At 31.8% G+C, this 26,737-nt stretch overlaps 2 protein-coding genes across 2 annotated transcripts; both read right to left on the reverse strand.

Moving 5' to 3' along the window:
- Positions 1-15,399: 15,399 nt before the first annotated feature.
- On the reverse strand, positions 15,400-19,551 carry LOC114398068 (14 kDa zinc-binding protein). The gene is made up of 5 exons (XM_028360199.1): positions 19,333-19,551; positions 18,333-18,390; positions 16,991-17,080; positions 15,768-15,885; positions 15,400-15,651 (listed from the first exon to the last, which is right to left on the reverse strand). Exons 1-5 carry the CDS (start codon positions 19,476-19,478, stop codon positions 15,584-15,586), a joined length of 480 nt encoding a protein of 159 aa, XP_028216000.1. The 5' UTR covers positions 19,479-19,551; the 3' UTR covers positions 15,400-15,583.
- Positions 19,552-24,233: 4,682 nt separating this feature from the next.
- On the reverse strand, positions 24,234-26,308 carry LOC114398648 (protein MAIN-LIKE 1-like). The gene is made up of 6 exons (XM_028360823.1): positions 26,194-26,308; positions 25,934-26,094; positions 25,822-25,838; positions 25,222-25,726; positions 24,509-25,099; positions 24,234-24,428 (listed from the first exon to the last, which is right to left on the reverse strand). Exons 1-6 carry the CDS (start codon positions 26,306-26,308, stop codon positions 24,234-24,236), a joined length of 1,584 nt encoding a protein of 527 aa, XP_028216624.1.
- Positions 26,309-26,737: the final 429 nt, after the last annotated feature.

A 26,737-nucleotide genomic window follows, 5' to 3' on the forward strand; every position in this document is an offset into this window, starting at 1 on the left:
TAATACACACATTGTAAATGAATTCGACAGACACAATCACACTTTTATTATAATAGAGACTCAATCCCCACTTCAAACACCCAAACCACCTGGAAAGTTTAGAGTAATGTTACAATCCCAAAAGTGTGATTGTGGTGAATATCAGGCTAAACACTAACCGTGTTCTCACGTCATGACTGCCTGTAAGTCTGTCAATGTTGATCCCATGACCTATCTGTCGTTGTTATTCACTTTACAACACATTTTGCACATCTACGACAACTCCTTTGGTTTATTGCCACATGAATCAATGTGGTAAGAATATGAAGGAGATCAGTGGGGTCCTGATCCAAGGAGAAAGAGGACTGCAAATGGTCGTCCCATTTCAACTCGCATTTCTACTGAGATGGACGAAGATGAAAATGAACGAGCAAGTAGAAAAAAATGTGGACTTTGCCGGCAACATGGTCATAGCAAAAACAATTGTCCTAATATATCCTCATCTTAAATTTTTCCTTAGCCAAATGTCATTGTTTAAATATTTTATTGATAATGCAGTATAATGTTTTTCTATAAATAAATTGTTAAAATTTACTTTTATCATTTTTAATTAAATATAATGACATAAACAAACTAATTATATTTAATAAAATAATTAAATTAAAAAATTTAAATTTTTACTAAAATAAATATATTATTATACAAAATTCATATTTTAAAACAAATATTCAACCAAAAATATCTTAAATAAATTAAATAATGTAACAAAAATAATTAAATTTAGTAATATCATTTTATTAATAATAAAATTAATTTAATCAATCATTCAAAAATTAATTTAATAAATAAATAATTTTAAAATCAATTAAAAATAATTTTATATAATATAATATTTACTTTTAATAATATTTTAATTGATAAAAAAAACATCAGCAAGGGAAGTCGTGGTGGCCAAACCCAACTTCCATGAACCAAGCAAAACAGGTGTAGTTTGGAAATTATATTTGAAACGAGTGTAGTTTGAGAATTTGGAGGTGAGAGAGTGTGCACCTCAGTAAAAAAAACCTAACATTGGCTGCTTCTCCTTCTAAACATTAAAATCCAACCTCGATTTTATAACAAAAATTGATTAACACTGCTATTATATAAAACGAATGTTAAAATCGTAATGTTAACATCGAATTTTAAAAATAGATATTAACAAAATTTATTTATTTACAAAAATGTCACAGTTATTATTATCATTAGTCGTTTGATTGATGAACTGATGTTAGAATAGTAACGTTGAAAGCATTCTAGTAATATTTTTACACATTTAGAAATTAAATAAAAAATTTTATTTTTTTTCAAGTTATTAAATTGTTAACAATTTACACATTTAAAGATCAAAATAATCATTTATCCATAATTTTATTTCTACCATCATTTTTTCTATAAATTTCAAAATTAAACTAATATCTATCTTGATATTAAATTGTATCTTTGTATAAAAAAAAATTATCTAATGCACTGCATGATATATTTATGAAATACGAGATATCAAATTGATTTTTTAATAATTAATGAAAATATAAATTTATTTTGTTGGTAATTTAAATAAATTATAACATCACAATATTTGAATTTGAATGTCTAACAAATTTAAATTTGATTTGTTTTTTATGATATTTTGTACCATGCAATTTTTTTGTCGTCATTTATACTTTTACCCAATCTTTAATTGTTAAACAAAACTTACAATGATATTGAAAATCTTGTAATTGCACTGTATGTGTTTGATTTTTTAAAGTCTTTTATACTCAAAATAAATAGAATGCATTTTCTTTTATCATTATCATATTAGCAAAAGATGAAAACTTCTAATGGAAATCTTAATAAGATATTTTTTATGATGTTTATAAAAGGTTGAGATAAGAATTCAGCAAAAAAAAAAAGTTGAGGATAAGCACTCAGCAAAAAAGAAAAAAAGGTTGAGATAAGTGAAAACTTAACAGAAAATAAACTATGTGTATACTTTGAAGAAGTTTAATTGTATTAATTAAACTCTAATTGAGAAAGTGAATTGGACGAAATTACAAATGATAGTCATGTGTATATAAAACAATTGGTAAAAAATGCTTGGAGTAACTTTAAAGTTTAAAAAGTATTAATTTTATTTTTATAATTTTTTTTACTAATTTGATTCTGATAAAAATAACATGCATTTTTGTTAGTCATCAATTGTAATTCTATTAAACAAACTTAATTACTCTCTTTATACCTTTCCAAACACATTAGAAGATACCAAAACTCCCTGTTAATTCATTTTTTTCTCCTAATTTCTTTAGAAAGTATAAGAAAATCCTTAAAGAAGTAGTGAAAAATTGTATTTTTTGAAAGTTTTTAGTTGCCAGAAATTGTTTAATTTATTTTTGGGGTGTATAAACTGACATAAATTATTTAATTTATTTGTAATCAAATTACACGTGTAAATCTATTAATCATATCAAATGACCATCTAACATTGAGGACCAACAAAAATATCTTTTATTTTTACAAAGATCAAATCATATGAAAAGTTTTATGAAAACTAAATTAAAACTTTTTAAATTGGGTAAATAGTCACTTTTGTCCCTGAATGTGTAATTCGTTGACAAATACATCCTTGAAAAATGAAAATACAAAATTTAGTCCCCAAAAGTGTAAAAAGTACAATAAATATATCCGGCTGTTAACTTTCGTTCGTCATCGTTAATAAAATAACCTATGTGGCACAGAGAGACGAATTTATCACTAAAATGATTGTCAACGTGGTCATCTCTAATTGCTAACATAGGGGGCATATTTGTCATATAATATTTTTTTTTTACTTTTCATCTTCCACTTCACTAACAAATATATCCCTAAAAGATGAAAATACAAAATTTAGTCCCCGAAAGTGTAAAAAGTGCAACAAATATATCCAGACGTTAATAGTAGATTGTGACTAATTATTATAATTTTGAAAATTTTATAATGATTGCGATAAAGTATTATCAATAGAAGTGAATTTTTATTGCTTTGTCGAATTCCTCTTACTTTTCTTCAACTACAAAAAAAAAAAAATTAATCCTTTGGTTGTTAACTCTTGAATAAATGTTATCAACACAAACAAATTTTTATTGTAAAACGATAAGAAAATCATTGTTTCTCTTTAATCAAACACTATTTATGTAATTGTTTTTTTTATAAATTTTTCATAATAAAATATAAATATCTATTAGTATATGCAATGACATCAAATTACAAATTATAATAAAAGTTTGTTGATTTTTAACTTATTATTTTTATATAATATATAATTATTTTTTATTGACTGATCATTTAAAAAATCATAACCTAAAAAAAAATTGTAGCAATCAGTATAAATTTTTCTAAATTATAATAATTAGTCACAATCTACTATTAACGTCTAGATATATTTGTCACATTTTTTACATTTTTTAAGACTAAATTTTGTATTTTCATCTTTCAGGAACACATTTGTTAGAGGAGTGAGAATACGAAAAGTAAAAAAAAAATATTATATGACAAATATATCCATATGCTGACAATTCAATATGGTCATGTTGGTAATTATTTCAGTGACAAATTCGTCTTTATATGTCATGTAGACTATTTTATTAACGGTGACGAACAAAATTTAATAACCGGATATATTTATCGTACTTTTTACACTTTTGGAAACTAAATTTTATATTTTCATCTTGCTGAGAAATATTTATCAATGAATTACACATTTAATGACAAAAATGACTATTTACCTTTTTAAATTTTACAGGACACCAAACATATTTTAGCCTAAAATAATTTATAATTGCATTTTCCATTTTAAATTCAAAGGATCTTAAACTATCTATGTAATATAAAATAGAGTTTAATGGTTATACATTAACAATATAATAAAGTTTTACACTCATCATCTAATCATAAATTAATTGAACTAATATTTCAAATAATTAATTGATTTTTTAAGATAATAGTTTTAAATGAAAACAAAATGTTATAATATAAATATCATAAAAAGTAACTCATTTAAGATATCATAATTCTTTAATTAAAATAAATAAATAAATATTTTATTCAATAATAGCTTATTTAAATAATTGAATTTTTATAAAAATATAAAAAATTTAAAAAATTATTTCTTTAACTTTTATCAACTATATTTAATTAAAAAAATCATTTCAAAATATCCAAAATGTAAATTATAAGTTAACTAAATATTATAAATACTAATGTGTGGTTAAACGAATACTTACGTATAATGTTAATGATTGACACAGTGATATAAAATAGTGGAAGAATTTATATTTAATATTTTTATCGTTTTTAAAATTTTCTTAAGTCAACATAATCTGTTAGTGTAAATGAGATTAGTCTATAACCGAAAGTATTAGAAGACACTTGTCGTCTATTACCTAGGAAAAAAAATCTAGTTACGTGTGTACTTCCGTATTTTGAAAAGGATGAGACTATCCTACCCTGGTCGGGTAGTTGGAATTGGGAGAGAAACCCATTGGTTTGGTTCACCACTTTGGAATTTGGAAACTTCAACGACTCTTCATCTTTACCCATAGTCATCACAAAACCACGTCAACCCACCGCATTATTCACCGATTCACGAGTCCAGAGTTTCTCTGCGTCGAGTTGTGTACTAGTCAATTAAAAAGATTCCCTCATAATCTACATTATCCTCTTTATAAATTACAATATATATCAAAATCTTCAATGAAAACATTTTTAATTTGTTTTCCTAATCTCTTATGTTTTATAATATTGTTCATCTATTCTTTAAATTAAATTATAATTTTCAAAAAAATATCAAATTCAAAATAAACTTTTATCACAATATTATTTTATATGTTAAAAATTTATTTATTATACTTTTTTTGGCAGGTTATTCATTATAATATGTATATAGTCAAAAATATTTATTTATTGAAAATTTTAGTTAAATAAGATAAAATTTTATTCTATTCATTACACAAACTAATATTAATAACAGTATTATTTTTAACTTTTTTATAAGATTTTAGAGAAAAAAAATCATTATTGTTAAAGAATAAATTTTTTCACTGCATCACATCTTCTAAAATAAATTTAATTATTTATCCTAACTAAATTTATCTAATATCAATGGAGGGGTCAAAGGGTACACTAGAGATATTGTGTTGTGTAAATTAGACATCTAACTCAATTGGTTGAGAAAAGTGTTGAATGATGTAAATCTCTTGCTACCTTATTCAAGAAGAAAAAGAAAATAAAAAAAGAGATGTTGCGCCATATAAATGAAACAGCTATAAGAGAATGCATCAAGACATATATGATAGCCAAATAGGTATTCAGAGAAGGCAAAATGAGCTTGGGGTATTGCACCATAAGGTCTACGCCACGCAAGTTTGGGATCTCATTCACTGTGCCAGACCGTGTCACTGCAGAGATCAATGACAAGAAGAGAGTCATAGGGAAGCACCCTTTGAGGATCACTAGAATTCCCTCAGGAGGACCAAGTGAGTTTCATAGGATCATGCAAGAGGTTGAGAAAGGGCCATCATCCACTTTGACTCTGAAGAAGAGAAAAAATTATGATGATGATGACACAAAGGAGGAGTATTTGGTTAGTCACAAAAGGGCCTACCATAGAAGCCGCTTCAATGATTGGTATGTCCAAGTGTTTTATTTTGAGAATTGTGGTCAGAACCAACCCTCAGAACCTAACACATGAGGGAGGGCTCTTTTCACTCACTTGGTTCAACTTTGAAGTTGCTCGCCTTGCCTTCTTTCAATTCTGTAAGTAAATGTTATGTTATAGGTGCTACCGGATTAATTAGTATTATTATTATCCTTGTAAAGCTTTTGCATTTTAGTTTTTTTTTATATTTTTTTTAATCTTTACGAATCAGAAACCAGGGACAAGGGATCTATAATAATTCATGCATTCTGCTTAACCATCTTCTAGACACCTTTGTAGCTTTTGCATTTTGGTTACCTTTTTCTTTTACTTTGATTTAGTAGTTCTTGTTTTAGTGTTTATGTGAAGTTTTGGATGTTTTGATGTCTTAAATGGTCATTGCCTTATGAAATGTAAATTTTTACTACTAAAATCGTGAGTATGTTATCATCAAGTGTGACTTTAGAGTTTTGACAACCAAACACTAGTTGGTTACAGTGGAGTAGATTGCAATCCCAAGTAAATTATTCTTGTAATTTTAGAAGTTCAAACTTCAAATCTTAACTGCCACAGTTATACCCGTGGAGTTTAGTTATAGAGAAGAAAAGAACAGTTATTCAACTATGTTTTACCCCATATTTATTTTGGTCTTTTCCCTGCAAAATATATATATATATATATATATATATATATATATATATATATATATATATATATATATATATATATTCATAACTTGCAGTAATATTGACAAACATCAAATATGTTTATGCTGTTAAAACAAATAATCAAGATTGAGGATGCAAAGATTAATCTCAATTAACTAATGCAAAGATGTATTATTTTGGAGCTTCAAACTATGGATTTATATGTGGTCTGGTATTTTAAATTCTATTTGTAATATATCATGTATCAAACTATTATCACAATAATAAACAATCAACAAGTGATTAGTCTAAGTGGTGTTAGACTCGATTCCTTTAAGTAAGAATTCGATTTCAAGTCTTGTAAGTTAAAAAAATGTGAGTGGAAAAAAAATCTCACTAAAGAAATGGTCAATCAGATTTCCTGCATCGTCCATAAAATTAATAAATACTCTATTCCAATAATATGATTATAAAACTATTATTAGAAGAATGCTAGCTAAATAATTGTATTCAAAGGTAGACAGTTAATTAGCAAATGAAAGCACGGAGAGAAGAGGGATAGAGCAGAAGCAAATAAAAAGGTAAAGTATGGTGACATTATTGATTGAACACTGGATCTGAAATTGTTGAAATTGCTAGGATGACATTATTCACGAACCATCACACTTCTGGAGTACATGCATCTCTCTAGCTAGCTATACTAAATAGATACAAACTCTTGGTTCCTCTAGAATATTCTGATCACCCATCTCCAACTTCTCACACTCCCTGTGTTGTGCCCCTTTTGCAAGCAAACTTGAATAATCTTTAATAGTGTCAAATGAGGTAGAAGTGACAATGGAAGCTTGGTTTTTAACTTTTGGTCGTACTAGAAAAGATAAAATAAGTACAAGAGAAGCCATGGCATGGACAATGAAAACCAAACTCCAATCTAAACCAACAGATTAAAGATCACTGTGTCAGATTATGGTTATATAAGTGAAGAAGCGGTATTGCCAGCCAGGAATTAATGAACATGTAGGAGGGACAACTCTGTCCACATGCTTTTGCTTGTACTTTTCATTATTACTAGAGAAAATTTGGCCATTGTGCTACCAAAGTAGTTGGGGTTGTTGGGAACCTCATCCTTTGATAATTAATGAGACACAAGAATGTCAAGTTAGATTTTGGTTGGAACTTTTATGAGTGCATCAAATTTGAACGTTTGGTTATTAATTGGGTATATGGTCACTTTTCATGAGTGTAAAATTGTGATAATTTAGTTCTCCAAAAAAAATAATTCTGAAATAGTTTTTTAAAGAATAAAAAGTGTGTCAAAAACGTTTTGTTATTAAGTGTGAAATGTTTATTTTAATTTATACATCTATGTTGTAGATCATTTGGTCATTAAATTATAATGTTTAAGAAATAATTTGATATTAAGTTATAATTTTTTAGAATCAATTTATTATTAAATTATAAAATTTAGGAATTATTTAACAAAGGACATTCCACATTTAATTATAAGATATTTTTTATGTACTTTTTATAAATTTAGGAACTATTTCAGAATATTTTTTTTTCCTAAAATAATTATCATCCTTTAAACCTTCAAGGACAAAAGGGGATTTTATATTAATATGATTAATTAGTTGATTTTACTTAAAAATTTAAATCTAACTCAAACTAAGTTATGTTCAGCAAAATTAGCCAAAAAAATAATTAGAAGTTGAAAAACTAGTTTATTATGTTATAAGTATTCAATAAAATTAGTTGATAAAGTAACTGAAAAATGTAAATGAGAAAAAAATAAAAAAATCATAATTTATTTAAAAAGAATAATCAGAAAAATTGATAAATATATTAAGGATAAAAAATATATATGAAGTTAGAAGTTGACATTATATGCTACTTTCAAAAAATACCATAATCCATTAAAAACTACTAAAAAAATTATTTATCAAACACTTAAACAAGTTTGTTAGTTGGTTAGTATGGAAAAAATATTAAAAATTAATTTAAATATCTTGTTAAATATAACCTAATCAACTTTTTAGACTTTCGTATTTACTTCTTTTATTTTTTTTTTATCCTTTTTTCCCATTCATTTTAATCTTCTTATCTAATATTATAATATGCTATATTTTTGTTATTTATCTAAATTTTTATGATATTCAACGTAAAGATATTAATAAGATGTAAAATATAATTTTAGAAAAAGTTATATTTCAATTAAAAAAATATGTGCTTCGAATTTATTCAATAATTATATAAAATTAGTGAAGAGAAATGATTAGTTTATAGTATCATTAAATATAAAATTTCATTAAAAAAAAAAGATAACTTGTGAGAATAAAAATTTATAACATTGGAAGTGTTTACTTCACAAAATTTTATCGGATTCCCGAGAATATAGATATAAGAATATATATTATTTGTTAAAAAAAGATATTCCTAAACATAATGCATTTCGTGTTACGTACAAATATTTTTTTCATCTTCTTATTCTCATTTAAATGAGTGGGAATTTTATATTCTTATGGGAACATTTAAAATTAAAATAATTTTTCTCTTTTCTTTATTCTACCTCATTTATCTATGTATTTAATATTTTTATTTTAAAATTAAAATAAAATTAGAATTATTTCCAAAAATTAAAATTATTTTCCAAACATTTTTTTTATGAAAATAACTTTCTCGAAAATATAATCAAATCTATGAAACAAACATCCCATAATGATTTATTGTTTAGCTTGACTCGATCGAAAATCTCTTTGACTAAATCAACCCAATTTTATAAACAAAATCAATCGATTTCGATTGATTCAGAATTTCGGATTTGTTGAAAATTTTAAAAAAACAATCCAATTAAATTTAAGTAGTTTAGATTTATTTTATCTCAAGCTCTAATCAAACTAACCCATGGAAATCTTTAATCTAGTGTATTTCAATATTTCAACTATAAGTTTTTTATATTCTTTTTCTTTTCTTTGTTTACTATTGTGTAATCAACCTTTCTGTTTTTCCACTTGACAATTGCTAAATATGAGAGACAGTGCATGTTCACACTTGCCAGAGAAAATATAAAGGAGAACTACTGATATTCGTACACCTGGGTAAATTGGGATGAAAAGAAAAAGGAAGAAAATAAAGAAAAATAAGTGTCACACGGAGGATCCACCCAAAACTTGTCTATTGCATGTACTACGGTTACACATCCATCTACTTCCACACTCCCTGACACAACAAAGTGCACATTTAAGTATGTGTAAACAGCTTTACTAAAATATTTTTTATTTCAAATTTATGGGTAAATTTTACATAATTTGTATTCATTGTTCAATATTGTTTTGCTTAGTTTATTTCTAACTGTTCCTCTAAACAAAATCTAATTGAAGGCTAGACTTTATCTTAATAGCAATTAGCAAGCGTAATATCCAAAAAACAAATACATGCTTAAAACCCCACCATTGCACTGGCACCCTCTTCCTTTTAAATTAGTCCCAGTTAAAAAAACACAATATAACTTAGTTGTAAATCAACTATTGTTTAGTTTTCTTTTAATAAAGTAAGGTATAAAGAGCATCATAACAACACTCATAATCTCAATTAGGTTGACACTGAAGGTAATCCTAAGCTTCATACCCTGATATTATTCATAAAAAGCAAAACAAGAGAAAGTATGGAGGGGTCAAACCAATTATATCAACAAAATAACACTCGACAGAATCTATAAGAAGGTAAACCTAATTTATTATGACGAAAATCCTCTGTAATGAAATTAGGTAAACTATGCCAGCATTTGAATCCAACATTTGTAACTCCAAAAGATGCCAAAAAACGCATACGGCTGATAACATGAAAACAACTAAATCAACATTAATTTTTAGATAAATGGTTATTTTTGTCCCTAAATATGTACATAGAGAGTGCTCACAAATTAGTCTTCCTAAAAATTTAAATTTTAGTTTCAGGAAGGAAAAAAAGTACAACAAATTTATCCTTTCGTTAATTTTCGTTTGTTACCATTAACGAAAAAGAACATACATGTTAGATTCATGGACGAATTTGTCAGTACTTTGGAATGAAAATGACTATTTATCCAAAATATAATTTAAATTTCATCTTTTTTCCTTTTTTAATAGTTGTAAGCATAACATTACAATAAGTACATAAAAAAAGTATTATGCTTATTATTATTATGTTTGTTTTAATTTATGCTTATTTTTTTTCTATTTTTTAAGTGTTTATTATAATGTTATACTTGTAACTATTAAAAATAAGAGAAAGTGAAAATTAAATTATATTTTGAATAAATAGTTATTTTCATCTCTAAATGTGTAGAACCTTGATAAATTTGTCCCTGAATATATGATGTAGGCTCTTTCATTAACCATAAAAGTTAATAAATGAATGAATTTATTGTACTTTTTTCACTTTCAGAGACGAATTTATGAGTGTTCTATATATTTAATGAAAAAAATAATTATTTATTCTTAATTTTTATAGAACTTTTTAACCCGATGCTAAATTATTACTTGCGTATACATTTGGTACGTACGTACTTGCATCATTCATATTTATAAAATAGGTCTGCACGAATTTAACAAACACTACTCAAGGAAGATTTAATACACTAGCTAGCTATCAAATGCTTCCATTTTTTTTAAATAAAAAGAGAAATTAAATGGTTTTTGTTTTAAACATTACAACACTAGTACGCATTTACTTACGATGCAGTAAATAACGCATTTACTTACGATGCAGTAAATAACGCATTTAACATTTTTATTAAGGTTTACTAGCAATTTTTACTCCCAAATTTTTCATCTTTGATGAATTTTATCCCAACAAATTAATTTGGAATATTTTACCTCTTATGAATTTTATCCTCCTTCAATTTACTCCTAACATAATTATATTTTTTATCTAACTTTTATTTTTTTGGGCAAATTTTGCCTTTAAGTTTTTTATTTTTTTTGTTAAATTCAGTAAAAAAACAAACATTTTTATTAAGGTTTACTAGCAATTTTTACTCCCAACTTTTTCATTTTTCGTGAATTTTATCCCAACAAATTAATTTGGAATATTTTACCTCTTATTTTTAAGAAACTTATAAATTTTATCCTCCATCAATTTACTCCTAACATAATTATATTTTTTACCTAACTTTTATTTTTTTGGGCAAATTTTGCCTTTAAGTTTTTTATTTTTTTGTTAAATTTTACTCCTAATTTTTTATTTTTTTACAAATTTTAGTCTCAACTTTTGTGTTTATTAATGAATAAATGATAAAATAAAATTCATAAATTTCTTAAAAGTTGAGATAAAATACGGTAAATCAATTTGTTGAAGATAAAATTTGTAAAAAATAAAAATAAAAATTACAATTAAGCCTTTTATTAATAACTTCACTATACCTTATTCTTGGTAAGATGAAGGGTGTGGTGCATTCAGTATATTCCACACAGTATGCATGTCCTCCTTTTGTTTAACCCACCCCATGTGGCGTGGGGCTGAGTTGAGTGCCCCGTGAGTTAGGTGGAATTTGCCATGACTGTCAACTAAACTAAACACCCACTTAAAACATTGATGTCACTAATGTTAAAGTGGCAATTTAAACTATAACCTAAGAGAGTGACACCATCCACAATCAGAATCTAGAAAACGACTTTGGAACTTAGTAGTAAGCTTGCATTAAACATAAGAGTTTAATTTTAACACATGCAAACACTGGTTATCTAACTTAATCACATGTCACTTCAAGTATGTACTAAGCGTATAGCAACTTATTAGAATACTATTAGTTGTCCTATAACCATTAATGAAACTATAAAAGTTGAGTAAGTGTTCTTCAAAAATGAAAAAGTAAAATTTAGTCATGGTAAGTGTAAAAGATGAGACAAACCCGTCTCACCATTAACTTTCATCTTTAATGTTAAAAAATTTGCCTATATGACATGTATAGACGAAAATATTATGAAATTGATGCTCACGTGGATATAAGGACTAAAATTACTAACAAATACATCCTTAAATTTAATAACTTATTGACATTTTCATCCTTAAAACATACAACAAATATATAAACTTAATTAGTTATCATCAATAATAAGATACATGTACTAACAACACATTAGACTTAAAAGTTTCTAATTTTCATATTGCAAATATTTATTATAATTATAATTATATTTATAATGGCAACATATCACTCAAGAATCAAGATCCAAGAACAGGCAAGAAAGGGATAGGTTCTCAAATAAAAAATTAATTTATCATATCTTAAATAAATTATCCACAAGTAAAAGTAAACAAATATGAGAAATCTAGCGACCAGAACTACAAAATTTTTATAGCTTTCCCAAGCTCAATTAATAACCACCTATATAGTTATATATAATATATTATAATAAATATTTGCAAACTAAGCTTGGAAAAACTATAATACATTATAATTATATAGGTGGTCATTGACTCAGCATCAGAAAGTTACAAAAATATTATAGTCTTGGTTACTAGACCTCTCATGTTGGTTTCCTTTTACTTGTGGATGATTCATTTAAGATCTGACAAATTGATTTTTTATTTGAGAACCTACTCCTATCTTGCCTCCTTTTGAGTCTTGATTCATATAATTACAATTATAATACATTATAATAAATATTCACAATAACAAAATCAAAAACTTCTAAATTTAACGTGTTGACTGGTACACATATCTTATTACTGATGTCAACTAAATAGGTTTATATATTTGTCGGTAAGTTATATTTTTTAAGGACAAAAATATCAATAAATTATTAAATTTAAGAACATATTTATTAATAACTTTAGTTTCTATGTTCACATAAATACTAATTTCATGATATTTTCTCCCCTACGTGTGTCACGTAATTGAATTTTCTAACATGAATAATGAAACGAATGTCTCATTTTTTACACATTCCATTGACTAATTTTTTACCCATAAAAGTGATTGAAGTTCGATACTTATTGGTTAATGGTAAGATCTAAACCCTCCAACTTTTAACATCAACAATACGGACAATACTTAATCACCATGGTAATGAGTTTCTTTGATACATGAATGAAAAAGTGATTATATATATACCTTAAATAAGAATAAAAATGGCACATATATTACTATTAAATACAAAAATATTTTTTTATATTATGCTATATATATATAGTATTAATAATAATTTTGGCAAATTAATACTAATAATGTTATTAATATTATTAGCAGATTAATAATATGAATATATGTGCAATTTTTAATCCATATTTAATGTCAAAGACAAAAATGAAAAAAATACTATATTGCTAGGCCAAAAATATATTTAAGAAAAAAATACAAACATCTAAAAAGTCTTTGTAGACATACATGTAGACATAAGAGTTTTTGGTCTTTTCAATAAGTTGAACTTAAGTGAACCTAGATCCAAATGTCCAATTCCCACAAGACAGGTGTAGAATTTTTTATTTTTGTTTTTGATAACAGAGAGGTAAAGAATTTTAATTTAACTGAGCCACAAACCTAAAATGAGTCTCAAAATTGACCATCCAAACTTGTAAAGATGCTTGAAGGTCCCACCGATAACCAAAGGTCCTAATCACAGTAGCTATACAACAACAATAACAACAACGCCTTATTCCACTAGGTGGGATCGGCTACATGGATCAACTTCCGCCATAATGTTCTATCAAGTACCATACTTCTATTCAAATCATTAAGTTCGAGATCCTTCTTGATAACCTCTCTTATAGTCTTTTTGGGTCTTCCTCTGCCTCGAATTGTTTGTCTTCTCTCCATCTGGTCTACTCTGCTCACTACAGAGTCTACCGGTCTTCTCTCTACATGCCCAAATCACCTAAGTCTATTTTCCACCATCTTCTCTACAATAGGCGCTACTCCAACCCTCTCTCTAATAGCTCTGTTTCTAATTTTATCCTGTCGAGTCTTACCACACATCCACTGCAACATCCTCATCTCCGCTACACCTACTTTAGTCTCATGTTGGCTCTTGACCGCCCAACATTCTGTTCCGTACAAAATCGCTGGTCTTACCGCAGTCCGATAAAACTTTCCCTTTAGCTTGATCGGTACCTTTGCATCACATAACACCCCCGATGCTTTTCTCCATTTCATCCATCCTGCTTGAATGCGATGATTCACATCCCCTTCAATTTCTCCATCATCCTGTATTACAGACCCAAGATATTTAAACCGTGTGACTTGAGGGATAATATGGTCTCCTATTTTCACCTCTGAGTTAGATACCCTCCTACTTTTGTTGAACTTACATTCCATATACTCCGATTTGCTTCTGCTTAGGCGAAAGCCATGTGTTTCTAGAGCTCGTCTCCAAGTTTCCAACCTCTCATTCAACTCCTCCCTCGACTCTCCAAGGAGGACTATGTTATCTGCAAAAAGCATGCATCTCGACGCTATCTCTTGGATTTGTTCCGTGAGAACATCCAGAATTAAGGTAAAAAGGTAGGGGCTAAGGGTTGACCCTTGATGCAAACCAATTGTGATGGGAAAATCGTCTGACTCTCCACCCTGTGTCCTAACACTAGTCAATACCCTATCATACATATCTTGGATAGCTCGAATATATGCAACCCTAACCCCTTTCTTCTCTAGAGCTTTCCACAAAATCTCTCTAGGCACTCTATCATACGTTTTCTCCAAATCAATAAAAATCAAGTGCAAGTCTTGTTGGTCCATGCGATATTGCTCCATCACCCGCCGAATCACAGTAGCTATAAAATAAAAAAAATTTTAAAAAAAAACCTTTACATAACTTGTTAGCATTTACTTATGAAAAAACACTTTTTATTAAAAATTTCTCTAAAAGCATTATTCTTATTTATATAGGGGGTGTGGTACATTTACCATACTCCACAATCACTACTCCTGTACTCCACCTTGTCTTGCTGTGTCCTTTAACCCACCCCATGTGGTGTGGGGCTGAGTTAAGTGGAATTTGCCATGCCTGTGAACTAAATTAAACACCCACTACAAGCATTGGTTGATGCCACTAATGTTAGAGTGGCAGTTTAAACTATAGCATAAGAGAGTGACACCATCCACAATTAGAATCTAGAAAACGACTTTGGAACTTAGTAGTAGCAGTAGCCTACATCCAACATAAAGAGTTTAAACACATTCAACACTGATTATCTTTAACTACATGGTGTCACTTCAATGTAGCAACTTATTAGTTGTCTTAAACCATTATTAAAAGATAGCACAAGCAGATTATTACTCTCATACACTTTAGCCTGGAGGCCAGTTCATCTGTCTTCCCCCGAGGAGGTGCACATGAATGTGGTAAACTGATTGGCCTGTCAAAAATGAAATCGTAACCCAATATATTATAGAAAAATCACTCATGAACCAATTACTCAAATGGAAGATGATTTATCAAAGTTCAAGTGTTGGCATGGAGAAGAGCACTTACATCCTTTCGGCCCATCGTTAATTACAATCCTGAAGCCGTCGTCGAGTCCTTCTTGCTTCGCAACCAGCTTGGCAGTGTACAGAAGGCGGCCAAGAATCTCAAAGTGCCTCTCCTCAGCCTGCAGAACAATCAATAACAATATAAGTACAAGCACAATTGATACAGAAATTTCTGTCACCCAATTTAATTTGGCAAAAAGAAAAAAGTAGTGTTGATGAAAATAACGAATGTCATCATCACGAATGTGCAGTAGAGATTTCTTTTCTTTTGCTGTTGTTTAGAAATATATTTGCAATTGAGTAAAGATCCATAAAAAGGAATGAATATAATTTCAAACTACTATTTCAACTTTAGGCACTACAAAAACTGGTATATTAATTTGAAATACATGGGAATTAATGAAGAAATTTAGTGTGATAATTGACGAGTTGTCTGTGAATGCGATTGGGGATTACATTAATTGAATAGGTTTCATGACCTTACATTTCCACAAATATAAATAATAAATAAACAAGACAGTTTGCATTATTTTTTCCTTCACGAAAAAAAATTAGAAAAGAATAATTTCTGTCCATGACTTCAATTTATTATTTTCCATCCATGTTTTTAGGTTTTCCTCCAACCATGTTAACCAGGCTCTCTTCCATCTCATCTAATTTCCTCATTGGTGCCTCCACTCATCAGTTCAGGAGACCAAATCAATTTAGGGACACTTCATTGCCCAGTATTTGCCAGCATAGGCCATCACTTAGAAAAAGAGACCATAGCAAGTTATAACATGGACATTAGTAAGATGACATTACACAAGAAAAGTAATTGACACTAAATGGCTAAACAGACATGGAAGAGAAAAAAGCTGATTAAAAAGGTCCTAATAGTGTTTTAAGGGTGAAATATATCGTGGTAACAAAATGAAAGGATTGCTAATATGAAGTGTAGTAGCTAGGGTTATCTATACGAAGAAGAAACTAGGAGACAGACTAGAGAAGGGGGAGCTCAAGGATGGAAGGAACAGCAAGAGAATATGCTGTCAATGTCATTAACCAAAATTTTATGTCTAAACAGACATCCATCCAGGGTGCTTAGCAATGCATTCTAAAGCTCACTTCTAACTAGATTTGCAGTATAATAAAGAGCTATGGCTGCAAACAGGTAATTGATTTTCCAAACATTTGGGACAGCATAATATGCTTATGTAGACAGAAAGAGCCACTAATAAATACCTTGGATAGACCACTTAACCCGTCTTTGAATTTAGGAATGATAAGAATATGTGTAGGAGCTTGAGGAGTTATGTCCCTGAAGGCAAGCACCTGTCAAAAGGGGGAAAAACAATAGGATCATGAATAGTTATTATAAACCATTACATCAAATGACATAGCATGACCAGAATGCTGGGCAACAGTGGAAACTTGCTAAAGCTAAAATGCAGAGAGAGTAGAAAAAGGAAATATATATGTGACATGTCATAAAAGATAAAATTAAAAAAATATCCCCAAGTCTATTTTGGCAAGTTAGGAATACTCATTTTTCATTTAACCAACCATAATAGCATAAAGCACAGAGGTTCTGGACAAAATCTGGCCATGCTTTCTTTACAATAAGCGCAGAAATGGCCGAAAAGAGAGACTGAGAGCGTGTTAACAAATAAACATTTTATTGATATCAACAATGACTGTCAGAAAACAATATTCTGATCATGAAATTGAATTGTTTTCAAGGGAGAAGAAATTAGGAAGGGAAAAGTGGAGAGGAAAAAAAATCAAACAGAACCCAAATAAAAAATGTTTTAAAAAAAAATTAATCTGAAGGGGGGAAATCTGCAAAGTACCTATAATTTACCAACATTTTAGCCATAAATTCAATGGTCAATAGTCATTCATGCAGAAGTCTAGAATAAAATGGCTGAGGGGCAACCAAGGAAACAATAGAAATGTATTACAAAACTCGACATTTTAGCCATAAATTCAATGGCCAGTAGTTATTCATGCAGAAGTCTAGAATCAAATGGCTGAGGGGCAACCAAGAAAGCAATAGAATTGTATTACAAAACTCAATTTGGTAAAAAATTACCATATAGAAATTGAAATATCCATGTAAAGACATTATTAGTTAGCAAGAACTCGAGTACTCCAATAAATTTGACAGTGTAATCAACTTTTTTACATTGAGCTAGAGAAATAAAGCTCTAATTAAGAACTTGCAATCAGTACAAATGTTATTTTTCTGTGAAAGCTGTCAGTTCACATAGATTATTAAAATATCTAATTTCTCTAAAAATTGAAAAATGTAGAACCATTTTATTATATGTTTACATATTAATATGTTTAGGCACTAGACAGCAAAGTTTCATAAACTATGAGAGCCAGGACTTCCACTCAAACTAAAAAAAATAAAAAATAAAAACAATGAATTTTCAACATAAATGTAGGTTGTACTGTTTTCACAATGAATAGCAAATTTCTGAATTTATCCATCATATGTTCACCAAGGAAACACCAACACAGCACTCGCCACTCATAAATACAAGCATAGAACAAAACACATCAGGCAGCATTACATTACCTTGTCATCCTCATAAACCACAGTAGAAGGAATCTCCTTATTGATGATCTTGTCAAATCTGCACATCAAAGAATACAACATTAATGATAGGTACTCATACAAGTATCACAAAAACTGAGATGCCTTCTCAGCACAAAGAGGTAGAAGAACCTCTGGTTCTTGCATTTAAATGTGGATATGTGCACCAACTCCATCATAGACATATTAAAAACAGTGATCAAATTCCACCAAATGCAAAAACCAGTAAACTAAGCAAACAACCAACTTCAAATGGAAATGGACCATCCAATCAAGCAAGGCAGAAGAACAGCATCAAAAGCACACCCCTTAAACAATTTTTTCCAAAAAAAAAAACTGACTGCTATATAAAAAAAAAATCATGAAAATTTGAATACTCATTAACCCAAACAACATAAAAAAGCAATTATTATTGAGTCAAAAGCACAAATTATGCTTGAGATATTAGGTAATGGTCATATTCCTACAATTTATGGTTGCAGTGTATTGGATGTTTTATTACTTAACATGCAATATTTGATTGAAATAACAGAATCGCACCAAAAATTACTTTAAATTGCATCAAACATAAAATGTAATAATGCTGAGCAAATTCAATCAAATGCAAAAACCAGTAAAACTAAGCAAACAGCCACTCCAAAATGGAAATGGATCATCCCATCAATCAAGCATGCATCTTCAGAGCATAAAAAAGCACCAGTAAGCGTACACCCATATTAAACATTTATTTTCCAACAATGTGTAACAAAAAAAAAGGTTGAAATTTTGAATACCCAATGGCCCCGGCAACATAAAAATGCAAACTTTTTAGGGTTTTAGCAAACTAACAACGATAATCAGAACATCAAACAGATGGAAGGCAAGGAATTTTGTGAAACAAAGAGATACCCATTAAAGAGGGGAAGATGAAATGGTGTTCAGAACAAAAGAGCAACAAAGGAGAGAAGAGTGGGGTGGTAAAGGAGGAAGCTTCGAAGCATACATGGTAGGAGCATCAGCATCAGAGGGAGTGACGGCAAGAGCCGCTTGCTTCTCTGAAGCCATGATGGGGCTGGATCTAGCGAAGTGTGATGACAACACAGAGATTCTTTTACTTATATTGTTGTTGTTGCTGCTATTGCCACTCATTCATAATAAAATAATGGTGTGCTTAGGGAACCCCAAATCCAGTGAATGAACTTTGGGCTGAATCCAACCGGGTTCGTTTTTTTGTTGCTAAATAAGGAGGAATGCAACCGGGTTCGTTTTCTTAGGATCAGAGGTTGTAATGTTGTGCCTTTTTGTCTTTGATGCTTGTGCCAATGATAAGTCACCACGTCATTGATGTGTATTATTTTATTGATATTCTCTTTTGTTTAGTAGATTTATTTATTTATTTATATTCATTCATGTATTTCTCCCGTTGAAAGCATGCCAATAGGGGTGGGTTACGTGACAGGGTATAGTCTGCGAACCGTGCAAATAACTTTGTGGGCTTAACTTGTGGGCTTACATGCTAGTTCGGAGACTTTGATGGCAATTGCTAGGGGCACCCAGCAACATTGCTGGTGCACCCAGCAATTTTTTAAAAACTCAAAAATGTCCGTGTATTTATTCCTTATATAAAAACTGTTTTTTTTTCATTCTTTCTTTTTGCTTTCTCTCTCCTACGTTTCCTCCACTCTGGTGCGCGTTTTCTCCATTCTGGTGCGTTTTCTCTGTTCTGGTGCTTGTGCTGTGTGATTTTTGTCGGTGTTGGTTGTGCTTGTGCTCTTCTTTGGTGTGATATTTGTCAAGTAAGGTACGTAGCTGGTTTGTGTGGTTGATTGTTTATTTTTGGTAGTAGAATGGTGTAAGTTTGGACGCAAAAAATTTTCTTCCGGGGAACACATTACAACTGCAGAAGAAAAAAACTTGTTCCGAGGAGTCACGCGGAAGACGTCTTCCGTGAGATTCCACGGAAGAAGCAGTCTTCCACAGTTGTAATATCAACTGCGGAAGACTGCTTCTTCCGTGGAGTAATTTGTTTTATTTTATGATTTTTTTGTTTTAAGATTATTTTGAATGTTATTTTGGTTAATTCTATTTGTAATTTATGTGAAACATAAAAATATATTTGTTGGTTGAATTGTTGATTTTTTTTTTTGCCTAGGTTGAGGTATTTTTTGGTTAAATGAGCTTTGTAGGTTATAATTTTGGAATTATGTAATTAAAAGTTGAATTTGGTTATGTATATGTAGATTAAATATTTGTGAGGTTGTCAAATGTTGAATTAGTTTGATATTGATAGTTTGTAAATTTTTTTGGGTTGCTGTATTGTTCAAATTATTTAGTTGAATGTTGAATCAGGTGATAGTTATACTTTGAATTAAGATGGACGAAGATCAATGGGCATATTACAGTGCGATGTCCGAAGAAGTTGATATGGATTTTCAAAATGAAGAAGAAGATTGTGGTGTGAATGAAGCACATGTTGATTGTTCAGATGCTTTTAATACTTTTCAGGTAATCATGTCGATCAGTTTTAATTGTTTGGTCTAATGTATGATTTGTGTAAAAATTAATATGTCGTGGTTGTGTCCTAGGTCTTTGAAACCTGAGAAGATGTTTTGAAGTGGGCTCGAACGGTTGCCCGTGAAAATGGTTTTGTTGCAGTAATTATAAGGTCTGATACATATACTGGCAGCAGAGGAAGAACTTCATTTGTCTTAATTGGGTGTGAAAGGAGCGGTAAGTACAAGGGTAGAAAGAAAGAATTTGTTAGAAAAGACACAGGTACTAGAAAATGTGGTTGTCTATTTAAGATTCGTGGAAAACCAGTGCATGGAGGTGAAGGTTGGGCGGTGAAGCTGATTTGTGGGATTCACAACCATGAATTGGCGAAGACCTTAGTTGGACATCCATATGCTGGGAGATTGACAGATGATGAGAAGAATATCATTGCTGATATGACGAAGTTGAATGTGAAACTAAGAAACATCCTGCTAACGTTGAAGGAGCACAACAGCAGCAGTTGCACCACAATCAAACAAATCTACAATGCAAGAAGTGCATACCGTTCTTCAATCAGAGGAGATGACAGTGAAATGCAACACCTAATGAGGCTCCTTGAACGTGACCAATACATTCATTGGCATAGATTGAAGGATGAAGATGTGGTGCGTGATTTGTTTTGGTGTCACCCAGATGCAGTTAAGTTATGTAACGCATGTCATCTTGTTTTTTTTATAGACAGTACCTACAAAACAAATAGGTACAGGCTCCCATTGCTTGACATTGTGGGGGTAACACCAACCGGGATGACTTTCTCTGCTGGGTTTGCATATTTGGAGGGTGAGTGCGTGAACAATCTTGTATGGGCATTGGAACGGTTTCGAGGCCTTTTTTTAAGAAATGATCGTCTTCCTGTTGTTATTGTCACAGACAGAGACCTAGCCCTGATGAATGCTGTGAAAGTTGTGTTTCCGGAGTGTAAGAATTTGTTGTGCAGGTTTCACATAGACAAGAATGTGAAGGCAAAGTGTAAATCGCTTGTTGGTCAGAAGAATGCTTGGGACTACGTAATGGATAGCTGGGGTAACCTGGTAGATTGTCCTTCGGAACAGGAGTTCCCTGAGCACCTTCAAAGGTTTCAAGTAGTGTGTTCCTCGTGACCAATGCTCATTGACTACGTATGTGAGACATGGATTGTCCCAGACAAGGAGAAATTTATCTTGGCCTGGACGAATAAGGTGATGCACCTAGGTAACACAACAACAAATAGGTATTTAAATGTTTTATTATATTAGTCAAGTTTCTTTTAATGATTGTTTGGAGCATTATTGTTATTAATTTGTCTTCTCTGTTGTGTGTTTTAAATGTAGGGTTGAATATGCTCATTGGTCTTTGAAGAGGATATTACAGAATAGCGTGGGAGACCTCTGTAGTATTTGGGATGCAATGAACAACATGATGGCGTTGCAACACACTGAAATTAGAGCATCATTCGAAACAAGTACACATGTTGTTGGTCATGTTTTTAAGAAAACCTTATACAAGAGGCTTCTGGGAATAATGTCAAGGTACGCTTTAAATGAAATTTCGGTTGAGTTTAAGCGCGTACGTCATTTGAAAGACAATGTGTCTTCTTGTGGGTGTGTCCATATGTACTGGAGGAGACTTAATTTTTTAGACCAGAGGGGCTATGTGAGGCTGAAGTGAGCATCAAGGAAGAGATGGATAGAATATAGAAAAGATTCGATGAACTTGATGTTTGTGGGAAAGTTACTTTCAAGAGTAAACTCTGAGAATTTGCGTTTCCCGATAAGACCTCTATGTGTCCTCCTCCAACACAGGTTAAGACGAAAGGTGCCCCGAAAAAGGTAATGAAAAGAAGCAAAAGATTGACAAAGCGTGATCCATCTTATTGGGAGTATGTTGATGCTTATCATTCGGTTCAAAACAGCAACACCTCAGTCAGACCCAGTGCATCATCTTTTGCACCACCGAAGCCAGCAAGGATGATCCCCATGTTGGATCAATTTCCGCCATTTATGCATGGTTTCATTGAGGATGTTGTTGATGTGAAAGCGGATGGTAATTGTGGATATCGGTCAGTTTCCGCTTTGTTAGGTATGGGAGAAGAGTGTTGGGCCATGATGCATAATGAATTGATTAAAGAACTTGGCAAATGGTCGCAATACTACATAAAGATCTTTGGTGGCACGAAGAGATATGAACAGTTGAGGTTGTCCCTACACGTGGATGGGTTATCCAAGGTATGTGTTTTATGATTTTTAAAAATATAAGTAATGTTTACATGACTGACACGTGTATCTGTTATTTGATTTAGGTTAGTATGGACAAATGGATGGATATAACGGATATGGGATATGTAATTGCATCAAGATATAATGTAATACTTGTATCATTGTCACGACAACAGAGCTTCACATTTTTTCCTCTCAGAAGTCGACCACCGGCCAATTCTGCTGCGCACCGCATAATATGCGTCGGCCATGTGTATGGCAGTCATTTTGTTCAGGTCCATTGAAAATTCGTTTACTCAGATAATTTCAATTATTGAATGTGTTGGTTTGTTTGTTTAACTTATTATTGTGATTTCACTTACAACAGGTTTTTCTGAAAGATCGTTGTCCCTTACCGCCTATGGCATTGTTGTGGTCAAGCAATGCGTATCCGGAGGCAAAACAATGGCCAACTGCATATGTAGGTAGAATGCAACAATACTTAAGCCTAATGACAATTAATACAACGCATGTAGACCTAAGCGGACACTGAACTTGTAATATTTATGTATGTATATGTACATTGGATTTATGTTCATGTAATTAATCAATTGTTCCGTGAACAAGTGTTACTGTGTCAAATTGTTATATTTGTGTTGAAGTGAATGGTAGTTATATGTTTCTAATAAGCCGAAAACCAACCTTTTTTATTTTTGGTGCCTTCGTTTGAGGTGCGATTCGATAGAACGGGGCGCTGCTTTTATTTTTTTTGGGTTCCTTGACGTGCAAACATACCAAATAGCGACCCTGGACAGTCTCAAGCGGCTCCCACATAATTTTAAAAAAAGCCCGAACAGGAGTACTTAGGCATGTTTCTAAAAGGCACAAAACCAATTTTTTTTTATTCTTTAGTGTACGTATATATATGGTTAAAATATATAATTTCAGAATAGTTATAAATGTTAACATTTAAATTACAAATTATTTTATCTTCTTTATTTTATATATTCAAATGCCATTATAAATGTGACTCATGTGTGTGGTTTATATTTAAATTTCAAACCATATATTTATAGAGAGACAAACAAAAATCATAAATGATGTAAGTAAATGTGTTTTATGACATACATAAACAAATACAAAAATTAATAATTTAAGTACAATAAAAATATAAATCCTAATCTATGCGGCGTCTCTGGCACAGCCTAAGACTTCCATCTGTGGTGTCACCTCTAGCTCTCCTCAGACAACAAGTCATGATGTCATGTAAGTCAGTGCCCTCAGTGACCATCCTGAGGTTGATGACCCGCTCCAAATCCTCAGCAATCGCTCCTAAATCCTGAGCCATCCCCTGACATCCTTCGCAGTGAACCTATCATAGTCAAAATAACAAAGTCAATATCACATTTTAAAAAAATTTAAATTATGAAAAACTACAGAAGTTATACTTACCACTGAATGCGTAGGGAGATCAGTCGCGACTGAAACCTCGGGGATGGGTGGCTCGACGAACTCCTCATGATGAGGGGGAGGCGGATGTCTCGGCGCAGCAGTCTCCTCGGTCCGCGTGACAAATGGGTGCGATATCCGAAAAAACCACTCCATGTAGTCTGCCGCCACCTGTCCAGGAACTACACAGAGCTCCCTTGAAGGCACCAAATGGTCTGGAAAATTCAGCCACCGGTCATCTATATCATCACCCATCAAAGAATCACAAACCGGCGGCGAAGGGACCGTCTGAAGGTAGCCAAACTGTCGAAGAACCCGCTTAGGTCGAACGTACACCACAATCTGACCCCATTTGAGCTGGCCGGTGTACGACGATATCAAGTCAAAGGCCCTGACTCGTTGGTGCTCACCATAGGGCATCCAGCACACGTCAGTCACACTCAGGGCATCCAAACGTCTCCGATACGGGGCTCCCTTGATCCCCGTAATATGAGCCTTACCCGTAAGCCACCTGCAGGCCCGTGGGCTCCCCTCATCATAAGCATCATGAACGACGGATGTATGCACTGTAGGAAAGTGCTCGTATATCCAGCACTACAAAGACATAGTCAACATCAATACAAAAAAAGAGATTCAATGCTACTTCATATTAAATTATCAGTGATAATACATACCTAGAGAAGTGTAATATAACCGCCCAGCTGTCGTGTAGAGGCCTGCGACGCGTCATTCAGATGGTCGTACATGTGGACTAATGCAGCCGCCCCCCAGGCGAATCCCCCTGTCTGGGCCAGGTCCCTGAAAGCCTCCAGGTGCACGACATGTACATGGGTTGAACTCTTATTGGTGAAAAGAGTACAACCCACCAAGTGGAGCAGATACGTGCGGGCTGCTACAACCCATCGTCTGGTGCTGCACTGGCTCTGATACAAGTCTCGAAGCCACCCCAACCGGACATGAGGCCCACCAGCCTGTCGGGTCTCTAATGTAGCCTCCTCATCACTGACCTCAAGAAGCTCCGTCAGTAGACGAATGGCGTCTGAAGTAACAAGCGGCTTGAACGTATGCAGCGCGCTAGTGATGGGAAGGTGTAGGAGTGATGCCACGTCATCCAACGTGATTGTCAACTCGCCTACTGGCAAGTGGAACGTGCTAGTCTCGCGATGCCACCTCTCGACGAAGGCGGATATCAATCCAGGATCAGTGGTGATAACAGAACACCTGATCAGTGGACTCAATCCGATGCCAGCAATCAACCCTTCGATCTCAGCGCTGGTCTCCCAATTTTATTTACTTTTCTACCGTGGGAGACCAACTTCAGATCGGGTCGTTCCTAAATTGAATAACAATTTTCAATAACGTGTATATAAAAAACAATCCAACTACAAATAATTTTTATGTAATTAGTCAACATTAAAAACTACGTACCCGTCCACTCCAGATGCTGTGTGCGACATGCTCAGCAAAATCGATCAAAATCGATGGGTCGCGTGGTCCACCGGGGAAACCTTCATCTGCAGCAGGTGACCCCAAGCTCCCATCAGTAGCCACTCCCTCTGTCTGAACAGCATCGGCGGCGCCTGTCATCTCTGGGGTGGCATCAGACACATGAGGAACATCCTCATGCAACTGAGGCACATCCTCAGGTCTCTCTGTCACGTCCTCACGCAGACGAACCTATTGCCTACGTGCTGAAGCAGTAGGTCTGCGACGCAGAGGAACATCAGCCTCATGCATATCCTCACTAATGCCTCTACCTCTACCAGCTCCTAACGCACAACCTAAACCTCGTGTTCTAACCATGATCTGAAATCATGAAGAAAATTTATTTTTTCCGGTCAAATTAAATACTTAAATAATTGGTAACAAAGCTTTGTCATTACAAATTTGTTCAAACACATGTTTCGTATGTTTCTTACTAATTTGGTCAAATTAAGTTTTCAATGTTTCTTGACAGGTTGCAGGCTATTAGATTAGATTACACAAATTTCTTTTCAATATCCAAATAAATTTAGAAACAGAAACTTTGTTTTCTTGTCTCATATTTTTTCTTAATTACAAGTGTAATAGTAGTCTAATAGTTGCATATTAGTATCCTAACTTACCTTTTTTTTTCTTAACCCTCTCATTCATCAGGGAAAAAGAATCCTAACTAATCCACATAATTTATGCAGTGTATACAGTCATTTATACATCCTAACCAAATGACAGCAAATAAAAATTCAATTTATA

This window comes from Glycine soja, chromosome 19 (assembly GCF_004193775.1).
Source record: "Glycine soja cultivar W05 chromosome 19, ASM419377v2, whole genome shotgun sequence".
Lineage (NCBI taxonomy): Eukaryota > Viridiplantae > Streptophyta > Magnoliopsida > Fabales > Fabaceae > Glycine > Glycine soja.

Excerpts from the sequence above, each read along its gene's own strand:
- LOC114398068 (XM_028360199.1), bottom strand. The coding sequence starts at position 19,478 with ATGAGTGGCAATAGCAGCAACAACAACAATATAAGTAAAAGAATCTCT. Across the intron at positions 17,081-18,332 it reads TGGTTTATGAGGATGACAAG|GTGCTTGCCTTCAGGGACAT; the intron begins GTAATGTAATGC and ends CCCTTTTGACAG. Across the intron at positions 15,652-15,767 it reads TAACGATGGGCCGAAAGGAT|GCCAATCAGTTTACCACATT; the intron begins GTAAGTGCTCTT and ends CATTTTTGACAG.
- LOC114398648 (XM_028360823.1), bottom strand. The coding sequence starts at position 26,308 with ATGGTTAGAACACGAGGTTTAGGTTGTGCGTTAGGAGCTGGTAGAGGT. Across the intron at positions 26,095-26,193 it reads CAGACCTACTGCTTCAGCAC|AGATGACAGGCGCCGCCGAT; the intron begins GTAGGCAATAGG and ends ATGCCACCCCAG. Across the intron at positions 25,100-25,221 it reads ATCTGAATGACGCGTCGCAG|TGCTGGATATACGAGCACTT; the intron begins GCCTCTACACGA and ends ATGTCTTTGTAG.